The sequence below is a fragment of the Mesoplodon densirostris genome, chromosome 17 (assembly GCF_025265405.1).
Source record: "Mesoplodon densirostris isolate mMesDen1 chromosome 17, mMesDen1 primary haplotype, whole genome shotgun sequence".
NCBI classification, from domain to species: domain Eukaryota; kingdom Metazoa; phylum Chordata; class Mammalia; order Artiodactyla; family Ziphiidae; genus Mesoplodon; species Mesoplodon densirostris.
In genome coordinates this window covers 11,669,182-11,681,734 of record NC_082677.1, presented here as the reverse complement: position 1 = coordinate 11,681,734, position 12,553 = coordinate 11,669,182, and the positions used below count along the sequence as shown (strand labels likewise).

The 12,553-nt window shown below is 42.3% G+C and overlaps 1 protein-coding gene across 1 annotated transcript in view; it reads left to right on the top strand.

Moving 5' to 3' along the window:
- The window catches only part of DCLK1 (doublecortin like kinase 1), a 325,118-nt gene that overhangs the window by 283,484 nt on the left and 29,081 nt on the right, over nt 1-12,553 (top strand). Inside the window, exons 12-15 of the mRNA XM_060079609.1 lie at nt 4,822-4,955; nt 7,185-7,262; nt 7,623-7,719; nt 9,987-10,067. Coding sequence (XP_059935592.1) covers nt 4,822-4,955; nt 7,185-7,262; nt 7,623-7,719; nt 9,987-10,067 — 390 coding nt within the window. The remainder of the gene's footprint in view (nt 1-4,821; nt 4,956-7,184; nt 7,263-7,622; nt 7,720-9,986; nt 10,068-12,553) is intronic.

Sequence of the window (12,553 nt, the reverse complement as noted above, 5' to 3'; positions counted from 1 at the left end):
CCAGTTTTGTTAAATTCTATTTGGTGAAATAATTTTTAGCACCTCCTGAGCTCCTCTGTGAAAACTATTTCAATGGTTACTAACAATTCATTAGCCAGCATTTCAACAGAGTTTTCCTTGAATTCATACTATCATTGAGAATTGTGTTTGTTCCAACACATCTGTTATATTAGTCAGCTCTAGTTCTCTATTATGGGAATCTCAGAAACCATTTGACTGGGTTCACGTTATCTGTGAATTTTCACATTATTTTATGGCCACCGGCTGCATTTTATGACTATATTAAATCTTTTATTTTTTCAAATAACTTTTTCAGATGGTCTCAGTTTCTGATCCAAGGGAAATCAGGCATATGCCCAAACATCTACTGTTCAGCAAGTTACAGCCACTGCGAAACCCCAAATAAACGAAAAAGAAACAAAAATAAAACTCTTCTTTAAAAAAGAAAATTCCTGTGTGAAATACCAGTATGCCAAAAACCTACGTACCTGACCTTTCACTAGATCTATTCTTGGTAGGACATGCCTTCAGCTTTTAATTGGAACCTTTTTCATAATTGTTGCCATTTAACACATTTAGTCTGTCAAATCATGGGATGTCTTTATAGCCATATAATAAACCCTAGAGAACAACTTTTCTGACTGTAGCCATCTGCAGTGATCACAAGAGTAGCTTACAAAATACTGACAGTCTTTATGGTAATAGGATACATATGGCAGCCCACAATTATGTGTAGCTGCATTCAATTAGTGTTGTACAATTACACAGTTTTATTGCTTAGTTAAAACAGTGAAAGCACTACATACTGGGTAATTTGCACTAATCCCCGTCTCTTTAATAGCCCCTCGTTGTTTAAAACGTGTGTGGGGGGGCATCTACAGTATTTAAAGGGCGTGGGATGAACATAAAATTATATCTCATGTTGTGAATACTCTTTGACTGGCAATTAACGTACCCCACCTCACGTGTGGCGCATATGTTACAGAGGCTTTAAAATACGATCACAGCAAAAAAACAACTTCTTACACCAGAACCCCACTTGCTGGGTCAGCCTGTCCAAGCTTATACTTGCAGCCTGTTAAGGTTCTTTCTGAAAGAAGGTCAGGATGAGGAGACAAGCTAAGGAAGTGGATTCAGAGAGTGGGAGAAGCCAAGGACTCTGTGTTTTGGATGCGAATGTGTTAGAAGCTTTTCTGACTCCTAACGTTTAATTAAAAACTTAGTTCAAAGTGAATTTATAGCTGCCATTTGGGAAAATACTTTCTGGCGATGGTTTTGTGAGGATGTGTGTGTGCGTGGACGCGCACGTTTGAAACACATGTATTCAGCAACCTGTGATTTTTAACAAAGTTTTAATTACATTTTTAAGTGGCCTCCGTCCTGCCCCTTTGTAAATGGCTTGGTAAGAAATAAAAGTGAGCACTCTTCAGGGGGCAGCAGGCGCCCTGGGGAGTCCAATTGTGAGGTGGGCCCGTTGCAGCACTTAGGAAAGGCGCTATCCCAGGGGAGGAGAGGAAACACTACAATATATTCTTCTGTATCCTTCTCCCCAAGTGTTGACAGAGAAAAACCCAAAGCAACCTTGTTTCCCGCCCTGCCTGACGGTAAGTAAGTTAAACAGAATTCCAAATGAGAGGCCTGGGCATTTATTCACCTGCAAAAACATTTTGCTGAAGCATTTCAAATGTACTTGGGTCTAGAAATGTTTTCAATTATGTGGATTAGACCTTTGTGTCTTAGCTCTTACTGTCTCTCATAAGCATTACTTTAACCTCTTTATATGTTCATGAAAATTCTACTGTATGGTTTTCAAAGCAAAAAAAAAAAAAAAGGGATATGTAGAAGTGATTAAAGAGAGATGAGAAGAACATTAAAATGATAGATTCTACATATTTCATTTAAGTGATGCTGGTTTATTTTAAGAGAATTATTACTGTTAAATAATCTTCATTTTCTTTTACTTTAGGTAAGTTTTTAGTGCTTTTTTTCTTAGTTATTGAAACTTTGAACTTTATTGCTCAGCTATATTAAATATAACTGGCATATGGCTGTATGTAAGATGGAATTCCTATTAAGATGTAGATGCTTAAAAAGAAAGCCTTTGGTGCATGGGGGAGAATTACGTGGTCATATTCTGAACTAAAATGTGACTTATGACTGCATCTGCCAATATCTGCTTTTGTCCAACTTTGGAATAGAGTTGGGTGATTATGGATAGTATGTTTAGAAAAAAAGCCACAGAATCTCTGTATAAATGGAGCTGTGTAATTTGAAATCTGCACCACCTCACAGAACACACACCATGAACATTTGGACCTAACAGAACATCAAAGCAAGAGGTTATTCTGCATTTTAGAAAGGTTATTGGTAACAAAATGGAATTAGGGAAGTAAACAATTCTGCTCTGTCTGGGAAATAAACTAGATGATCTACTAGGTATTTCCAGCTCAGATTTCTTTTCATGAAAAACATTTGCTTGTCTTTTGAATGACCTGAATGGCTGACATGCTAAGACTACAATTTGGGGATTTCTTTTGCCTGAGAGCATTTAGACTGGGGAGGATATTGTGTTTTGTAGCTCTGAGGCCTCAAAGTCCACGACTCAAACTTGTTTATGCTGACCAGGGCTGGATGGCTGCTTCATTAAACTAGGGAGGACAGTGTCCATCGCAGAGCACAACTGGGCAAAGCCACATCTGTGGGGGACATACAGCTGTCCTTGCCCTAACAACCCAAGTGCAGGTGGTCCTGAAAGCCTCTGGATACCTGCCCGAGGGCAGCCCAGACTTGATCATGGTTGAGCCCTCAGGGAGAGGACTCCATGTTCTGAATGTGGAGAAAATGTAAACAAATATTTTCTGCCCAGAAATGACACAGGCTCTCCAGAGAGGAGGATCTGACTGCCTTTTTTCTGCCAAAACAGTTAGATCCAAATGATCATTGCTGATACTGCAGCTAGCTGGCCAAACATCTGCACTTGATGCTGCAGTGAACTGAAAAGTGAAATCTACTTTTTCCAAAGGAAGGCAGACATGGTGTGTGAACGGTAGCGGTGCTCCTAATGTGTGGAGATGTGCCTTGCTGTGCATGAGGTTCAAACTGCTGTAGCAAGTAGAAATGATCATAGAGCGATAACAGGAGAAAATGCAGGCCTCGACGGGCTGGGTGAATTATTTTGATGTATGTGGAAAATTTCGCCATTTCCTTGAGGCATCTCCTGGCGACTGCCTTTTACTACTGTGGCTCTCTTTTCTGTATCTCTTGATTCCAGTGGAGGGCTCTGAATTAGAATTCTGAATGCCCTTTGATCTCTTCTTTGAAATAATAGACGTTGTTTGGAATACTTTTTAGAACAGATCCATTTGGTTTGATCGTGGGCTAGAATTAAAGCAGTTTAAATACTTGCCTATGGTCACATGCATCCTTTTTCTTGATTTGTTGGGTGAAAGACTAGAGATTTTTACTGCCTTAATAAGGAAACCTGGACAGAATGCTGACTCTGCACCTGATAAATCTTCCCAAATTGCCACAGGTGAAATGAAATGTTAATATCCCTTTCAATTATTAACAAAAAAATGTAAATAGATCTTGTTGGAAAAGTGGGGTGCTGAAAATAAGGTATATTTTAATAGACGTGTGGATTTTTTGTTCAGTTTACTAAAGAACTGCATTTTTAAAGCTTCTGATATATTAAAATGCAGAGGTAATTATTTTCATAAATTGGAGATTTTACACTAGAAAGTTGCTGTATTTCATTGTATTCTGCAAATCAGTTTGACTTGTAGCAAGCATTGAACACAGATAAGCAAAAGGAAGAAAAACCTCCTATAATCTTCCTACCCAGAGGCAGACACACCAATATGATGTTCTTCCAGACATTTTCCTTTGTACATATTTTTTTCTTTGACATTTTATGCAAAAAACCAGTCTGAAGTCTGTCCGCACTTCCCAAACTTGATTCATTTCAATAAATGTAAACCCACATCACCACTGTAATGGTCACGTAGCCTCCCATTGTGTGAACATACCGTAATTTATTTAACCAATTTCCATTTGCGGGTTCTTCACCAAGTTTTCAATTCTGCAGTAATATAAACATGTTCTTGTATGTATATCCTTGCAGAATTGCCTGATTTTTTATTTTATAATAAATACAGGTAAAAAATTAAAATACCAAAACCTCAATTAAATAGAGTCAGGAGACCAGAAGCGGCGTTCACACTCCCTGTGATCATAGCAGAGCCCAACAGGAAGAAGAAAGACTCCTCTTTTTTCCTGTCAAGGACTCCACCCATGAAAAGCCATGGACTCCTTGTTTTCTGCAACCCTCCCAACTTCCTTTTCCTCTTTGTAAATGCATCTCCCTCCCTTGCCGTGTGGGGACTTGGAAATGGCCTGCCGTGGGTGCAGACCCTGAATTGCAATCCTGTGCCGATCTCGAATAAACCTGTCTCTGCTAGAGAAACATCTGGCAGTCTGTTTGTTTTAGATCAACATATATTAAATTTAAACCACAGTGTCCTTCATTTCTTTTTTTTTTTTTTTTTTTTTTTTTTTTGCTGTATGCGGGCCTCTCACTGCTGTGGCCTCTCCCGTTGCGGAGCACAGGCTCCGGACACACAGGCTCCGCGGCCATGGCTCGCGGGCCCAGCCGCTCCGCGGCATGTGGGATCTTCCGGGATAGGGGCACGAACCCGTGTCCCCTGCATCGGCAGGCGGACTCTCAACCACTGCGCCACCAGGGAAGCCCCTTCATTTCTTGAGGAAAGAACTTTGGAGCTCTTGGTTTTAAGGCAATTTCACTTTTTACTTTTACTTTAGGTGTACGAACACCAAGACGGCAGCAAATCGCTGAAGCTGGGCGACTTTGGACTGGCCACCATTGTAGACGGCCCCCTGTACACCGTGTGTGGCACCCCGACATATGTGGCCCCTGAAATCATTGCAGAGACCGGGTAAACACTTCTTGTGTATTTACTACAGTACTGTGCTTGTGAAATAGCTAGTTGGCTTCAAGGATAGAAGAAATAGGAGTGTTCTGACCCATTTAGATAGAACTAGTTATCAGATATTTTTCACTTTTTTTTTTTTTTTTGACTTGAAAGTGGGAGCCATTTTCTCTGTTTTCCCCATCAAGTTGCCAGTTACTACAATCTTGTTTAAGATTTCCTTTTGGCCTTTGTTAAAGGTAGAATGGCCATTATTAACCCCTTAGTAAAAAATGTTTGGACTAACAGAGAAACATACAGTGAGGGTAATTAACTAGCTATTGGAGAAGAAAGCAGCAGACATCGCTGTGTGCAGTGAGTACAGTCTACTGTGGTTACTTCTCGCAGCTGTCCTTATTCTCCACTTCCGGTCCCATTTTGGCCCTCTTGGCAGTCCATGGCTTATCTGTGGAGTGCAGATACCCTCAGGCATCTGAGGGCCACTGGGAATTGACTGGTTTCTGAGTGCAGCTGACACAGATGAATGAAAATCTGTAGAATGGGGGGAGATTGTGGGGTGGCCTAATGCTTACTAAGGACCTACTACTATATGCCAGGCTCCTTAATTCTTACTCTTCCAATAGATGATATGATTCCCATTTTGCATCTGAATAAACTCAGTCTCTGATGATTGACTTATAAGCTCGTGGCTAGATAGTAGCTGAGTCAGCATTTGAACTCAGGTCTAGGCGAGTAAAAGGCTCTTTCAGTGAAGAGCCCCATTTCTTGCCAAGGATCATCAGCAGGGTTCTGAAGCACTGTCCTTAAACAGAAGGGTGGGCCAGCAAGGAGAGACAGCCTGACTATTTCTTCCCATTAGTGGCACCAACCCAAACCTAACAATCTAGGTAGTATCTTCCACTGTGACAGGTGGAGATAGTTTTTCTGCTTGTACCGTAGACCAGAAAGGCAGAAATACAGAACAGATGAGAGGAGAAATCCCCAGAGTGAGATGTGAGGTAATGAGCACTTTTTTATTCATCAAATTTGAGTCAACTGCGAGCCCACAATCTACGGCCATGGCTGACCTCCCTCGAGGCAGTGCCATTATCTCTGGTGGGTGCCCTGATGGCCTGCTGCGAAGGAGTGGTGTGGGGTTGAAGGAGGATTTGGTTCAGCTCTTGAAAACCTTGGCTGGAACTCAGCTGCGCCACTAACTGTGAGATCTTGAGCAAAATTATTTACCCTCTGAACCTCGGGTTTCTCTTCTTTAAAATAGGCAGTAATATTTATCCTGTACAAATTACAGGGTTGTTGGGAAAACAAAATCAGATAATGTATGTCAGTGCTTTATAAATTGGAAAATGTCTTATGTGTAATTATTATTTCTAAAATTCAGGAGTGAAATAGTCTCAGGGGTCCATCTCTATCTGAAAATTGATATGACTATAATAAACATTTTTGCTGAAACCCTTCACTTAACTGATATTTAGATATGCGGGTAGGCATTTTTAGTTTTAGTCATGTACCTTAGATAGTCTTTTTTTTTTTTTTTTTTTTGCGGTACGCGGGCCTCTCACTGCTGTGGACTCTCCCGTTGCGGAGCACAGGCTCCAGACGCGCAGACTCAGCGGCCATGGCTCACGGGCCCAGCCGCTCCGCAGCATGTGGGATCTTCCCAGAGCAGGGCACGAACCCGCGTCCCCTGCATTGGCAGGCGGACTCTCAACCACTGCGCCACCAGGGGAGCCCAGTCTTTTTTTTTTTTTTTTTTTTTAATATTTATTTATTTATTTATGGCTGTGTTGGCTCCTCGTTTCTGCGAGAGGGCTCTCTCCAGTTGCGGCAAGCGGGGGCCACTCCTCATCGCGGTGCGCGGGCCTACCACTATCACGGCCTCTCTTGTTGCGGAGCACAGGCTCCAGACGCGCAGGCTCAGCAATTGTGGCTCATGGGGCCAGCCGCCCCACGGCATGTGGGATCCTCCCAGACCAGGGCTCGAACCCGCATCCCCTGCATCGGCAGGCGGACTCTCAACCACCGCGCCACCAGGGAAGCCCAGTCTTTTTTTTTTTTTTATTACTCTTTTCTTGAATTCTGTTAAGCCAGTGGGTTGTAGTTTAGTGTTTGTTGTGGGTTTTTAAAATTTTGTTTGGTTTGGGTTTTGGTTTATGATAGAAGAATCATTTATTTTACCATGCCCCATAATTTGTCCTGGCCTGACTTTGCTAACTCTGACATCACTTACTTTTTCAGATATGGCCTCAAGGTGGACATCTGGGCAGCTGGTGTAATCACTTACATCCTGCTCTGTGGTTTCCCTCCATTCCGTGGGTATGGGCAGCGATCTTTTATTCAGCACCAACAAAGCATTTCTCCCTTCTCTGAATGATCCATTCGGCCTCCCCACACAAAGGAGCCTACAGCTGGAAAAGAACATAAGAACTTGTTATTTTTTCCATGTTGTGCACGCTAATTTACATGCCTTCCATAAATCTTCCTCATATGATTTAAAAACTCATTCTTTCTTAATTTGCCAAAACAGTTCCATACTGACATTTTGGATTGCTTAAAAACACACGTTTTACACATTTGCGGGGAAGGAAGGGCTTCAATGCATAAGAATGAAAAGATACACCCTGAGTTGGCATCTTCCTGCTGTTTATTCCTCGTTGTTGTCCTTCATCTAAACAGAAGCGGTGATGACCAGGAGGTGCTATTTGATCAGATTTTGACGGGGCAAGTGGACTTCCCTTCTCCATACTGGGATAACGTTTCTGATTCTGCAAAGGTAGGTTTCCAGTGCCTTCCTCTTCCTTATAGCCTGTGTCTCAATGGAATTATTGATTCTGAATCAAAGAAACAAATGATATCGTAAATATGATTTCTGTATGCATTTTAGTCATAATTACTCACTTTCCCAAGAGCTCACAGTCAAAAAGTCGTCTGTCCGTAGCCATCCCAACTCATCAACTGCTTCTGCTCCCCTGGCTCATCCCTTCCTGTGCTCACTCCAGCTGTATTGCTGTAGCCTCTAGTTATGCCCTGCCCACACCTGACTTGAGCCCACCTCAGACTTCTGTATAGCTTATTGCTTCACCTCTTCTCGGGTCTTGTCTTAATGTCATCTTCTCAGTGAAGCTTTTCCAGACCCTGTTTCCAGTTGCAGCTCTTAACCCCTACCTGGCTGACCTTATCGTCCTTTGCTTTATTTTTCTCTGTAACACTTACACTCTATGTCCATCTGGTATACCATCTAACTACCTCTCTGTAGCTGTCTACTTATCTAGATAGATACAGATAGGTGGATATATTGTATTTATGTAGTTTATTTTCTAACTCTCCTCACTAGGGTGTAATTTCTATCAAGACAAGGATTTTTGTCTATTGTATTCATTGCTGTATCATCAGTGCCTAAATAGTGACCAGCAACTAACTGATGCTCAATGTATATTGCATGAATGAATGAATGAATGAGTGAATTAAACAGTTAATCAATTAAAGTGGAGAAAGCACAACATGGGTTAAGATGATCAAGAAAGACATCATGGGGAAGCTATGATGTAACTTGAACCTTGAAAGACAGCCAGGATTTAGAGGCAGAGGGGAACAAAGCGTATGGTTTTTGTCCCATTAAACTAAAAGATCAATCTCTAAGAAAACTGTAAAAATCTCACAGAGACATTAGTAGACCCTGAAATAAAAAATGAAAACTTGTAAGTTGATCCCTTAAAATTATGTCTCCAAGCATTGACTTAAATTTTTGGAAAACTGATGTTGAGAACTAATTATCTTTTGATTATTCAATAACATGCCTTTCCTTTTGCTGTGTCCTGAGTATGAGTTTAATTTAAAATCTGACTCCTTAGGCCTGGCACTTTCCATGGAAAATGATGCATACCGGGCCCAAATCTCTCATTTTCTTCAACTGTCCAGGCATCTACCTCTACCCATAGGAAAATGTGGGGAATTGAGAGAAGTGTCAAAGAAAAGCCACAAAAGTAAAAGGAGATGGGATGATATAGCCACAGAGGTGGGGCTGGAGGTGTTTTCACCTGTGAGCAGACGGTTCAGGAACCTGTCCCAAGTCTCAATGCTGTCACTTCATAACTCAAGGGCTCGAAGTCACCGACAGATAGGACTACCTCCTGCACTCCCATGGCGCCTGCAGAGAGCATCACACATAGCAGTTGCTTTAATTGAGTCCTGGCCCAAGTTAGAAAGTGAAGGTAGGATCTCTACATCATTGGAAATAAATCATCCCTGTCACGGAGCGGTACTCAGAGCCTATGCATATGAGGGACCAGGTAACACGCACCTAACCATTTTGTTACACGGGAACTTCTAATCCAGAGTAGACAGATGTCTGACAGACTCATCATTAAAGCCAAAGCCGTGCTTTTCTGGTGCAAATAAATTTGAGCTCATGGGGGAGATTCATTAATTTCAGAACCATTTAATCATTTGCTTCATAATGGTTCTATTTTACTTTTATTGATTGATCTGGAAATTTTTGAAGCATTTTTAACAGATTTCCTCTGTATTCTTTGGCTACTAAAGAATAGTTTCTATTTTACCAACTAGCTGTTGGCAATTCCGTATGTTTTTCCTCATTCCTTTCTTTCAAACCAAAATATGCCCTCTTGCAGTTAGAAGGGAAAAAATCCTTTTTTTTAAAAAATCCATTTTTCCTTTCAGCTGCCAAAGTGAAATTTTAAAGTGTTTTTAAAATGTGATTTCTATATTAAATAATTTGGAATCTGTCTTTAAAGTACAAAATACTTTATTTCCTTTCTACTAAAAATATTTTTATGAAATTGATTTTAATATTAATTTATATTTTTTTCTCTCAACTACAAGCTATATATTTATAATTCCAAAAATTCACCTTTCCTTTAAAAGGTGTTAGGTAGCTATAGGTAAGTTGAGTTGATACATTCAAGGTTTAAAGCTTTTACAGATGTTTTCCAAACGAAAAGAGAACCTCTGCTCTTGAAAACGCCCGGATTTTTACCTTCAATGTTAGACATAAATGGCACTGAATGTTTCCTTTCACAGGAGCTCATTACCATGATGCTGTTGGTGGATGTAGATCAGCGATTTTCAGCCGTGCAGGTCCTCGAACATCCCTGGGTTAATGTAAGTAACTTCCTCCCTTCCCTGTATTTACTCCAAACATTCCTTTCTCAAATTGCAGCTTTCCTAATGATGTTGCCTCCTTTTTAAAGTGTTGTGTTTGTGTCTGTTCCTCCCTCTCAAACATGCAAGAACAGTTACAGGATCTCAGCCTTGTTCCACAAGGGCCTCTGATGTATCTGTGCTGACATGTGTTCTCACGGTCCCTTGCACAGAGCATTTCATTTGATTCAGATGGGACTGCCTTCTACCGGGGAACTGCATCCCATGGTCCAGATTAGGGCTGCATCCATCAATAATACAGAGCAGATTTTCTGAGTCAGTGCTGCTTTTGCATCATTTCTACCAAATATACCAGTGACCCAGGGGTCCCCGCCTCAGCGTTGGAGTTTCTCCAGTGCAGCACTTCTCAGACTTGCCTGTGCTCACAAGTCACTGGGGTTGGGGTGGGGGGAGGCATATTAAAATGCAGATTGTAATGTAGTAGATGTGAGGCTCTGAATTTCTGAAAGCTCCCAGATGCTGCTGCTGCTATCTGAGTACAGGGTCTGACGAAATTTCTTTAGCTATGAAAGGATTCTCCAGAGCAGAGTCATTATTTTTTGACTCTCTCTCTCTATAACTGATTGAAAAGATTTGTTTTGAATAACAATAATAATAAATACTTAGAGTGCTTAGCGTATAGTGTCTGCCCAGGACCATTTAAGTACCTCACATACTTTAACTGATAACCCAGGGGCTGTTGGAACCCCTGCTGACATGTGTGGAAGTTCCATACCTGGGGTCTAATGGTTCTTGCTACCAGAATAGGAGACAGACATAGATTTGGATATAGGTACAGACATGGGACGGGTATAAAATCGTTAGCTCATTGATACGAATTTTGCCAGCTGCTTCGAGGGATCTGGCTGTAAGATTAAGGCAACAAAATGTTCCACTTTTCTGAATTATCACTTCGGTGATTAGTCAAGTGTATTTTCCCAAGATAACTAATGACTGAGGATGAAGTGTGATTAAAAGCACAGTGTTGAGACAGACTGCATCTGAGTGACAACAGCTTGGAGTCTTGTTCATGTCCTGCCACTTGATGCCCATGGGCCTAGGTTCCAGCACTTTACACGCCTGAACCTGGTTCCTCCCACCCCACTGGGAGGGTTTTTTTTTTTTTTTTTTTTTTTTGCGGTATGTGGGCCTCCCACTGTTGTGGCCTCTCCCGTTGCGGAGCACAGGCTCCGGACGCGCAGGCTCAGCGGCCATGGCTCACGGGCCCAGCCGCTCCGCGGCATATGGGATCCTCCCAGACCGGGGCACGAACCCGTATCCCCTGCATCGGCAGGCGGACTCTCAACCACTTGCGCCACCAGGGAGGCCCCCCACTGGGAGGTTTTATGTATGTGTATGTGTATGTGTATATATATATATGTGACAGGAGAATATACAGGAATGCGAGCGTGTATAGGTATACAGATAAGGTTTGTTAAATATTTTTACACAGCAGAGCTTCCCAACTGGTGTACAGATGTGTGAAGATATTAGTCCCCTCAGCCCTTGGGATAGTCAGGCAGGGCTGCCAGAGTCCAGGAGCTGTCACCTCCAGCCTTACAACCTTTGCATTTACCCTACGGTGCTGAACAAAAGTTATCCTTTTCTATGGAGTTGGAAAGGTTAGGAAGCATCCCATGTAAGCCTAATACTAAGCCTACAAGAGAGGCAGGGTGGGTATTATTGTACCCATTTTACAAATGGAAAGACCGAGGCTGTGATGGACGACTCTTCCAAAGTAGCTGTGCTTATGGTTGAGCCAGAATTTGCAGGCAGGTATCCTCACTTCAAGCCCATTTCCTTTAAAGTCCTGTGCACCACACTGCATCACCCTCTCTCTGTTATACATGAAAGCACTGTGACTAGTGCAGAAGAGTGCACTATATGTACACCAGCATCATTATAATGATTGTTCATACAAGGTCGCAGTCTTTCCAAAGTAACTTACCTGGGTCGTGGTGCCTCTCCCTTAAGACGTGCAGGGTGGAAGAGGCACAGGCCAGCTGCAGGCTCTCCTAGTGGCAGCAGCTGGTTTGGACCGATCTGCATGCTGATTAAAAGTCCATGGTCCACAAACTGTCAAATTGCATGTTAGTGCTGGAAACACTGAGAGTGTGACCACACAGAATACAGTGGAAAATCTGAATTTGAAACACGGCCTTTGAAGGCTCACAAAGAGCAGGGGAGGAGAGAGATTACAAATAGCCATTTTAGAGTTTGAAATACATTTTCATCAGAGGACACCCCCTGTCGGGCCTGCTGTCCAGGAGCTCTGTCTGATACAACAGACAGTCACATGGCAGTGAGAGAAGAGCCACCCCAGCTGGCCTGTGTGGGGAGGGTGCCCTGGAAGGCTTCCCAGAGGAGGAGATGCCAGAGCTTCTTCCTGGAGGAGGCTGGGAAGAGATGTCCTGCAGAGCCGGCTCAGGCAGGATATGGATATTTGC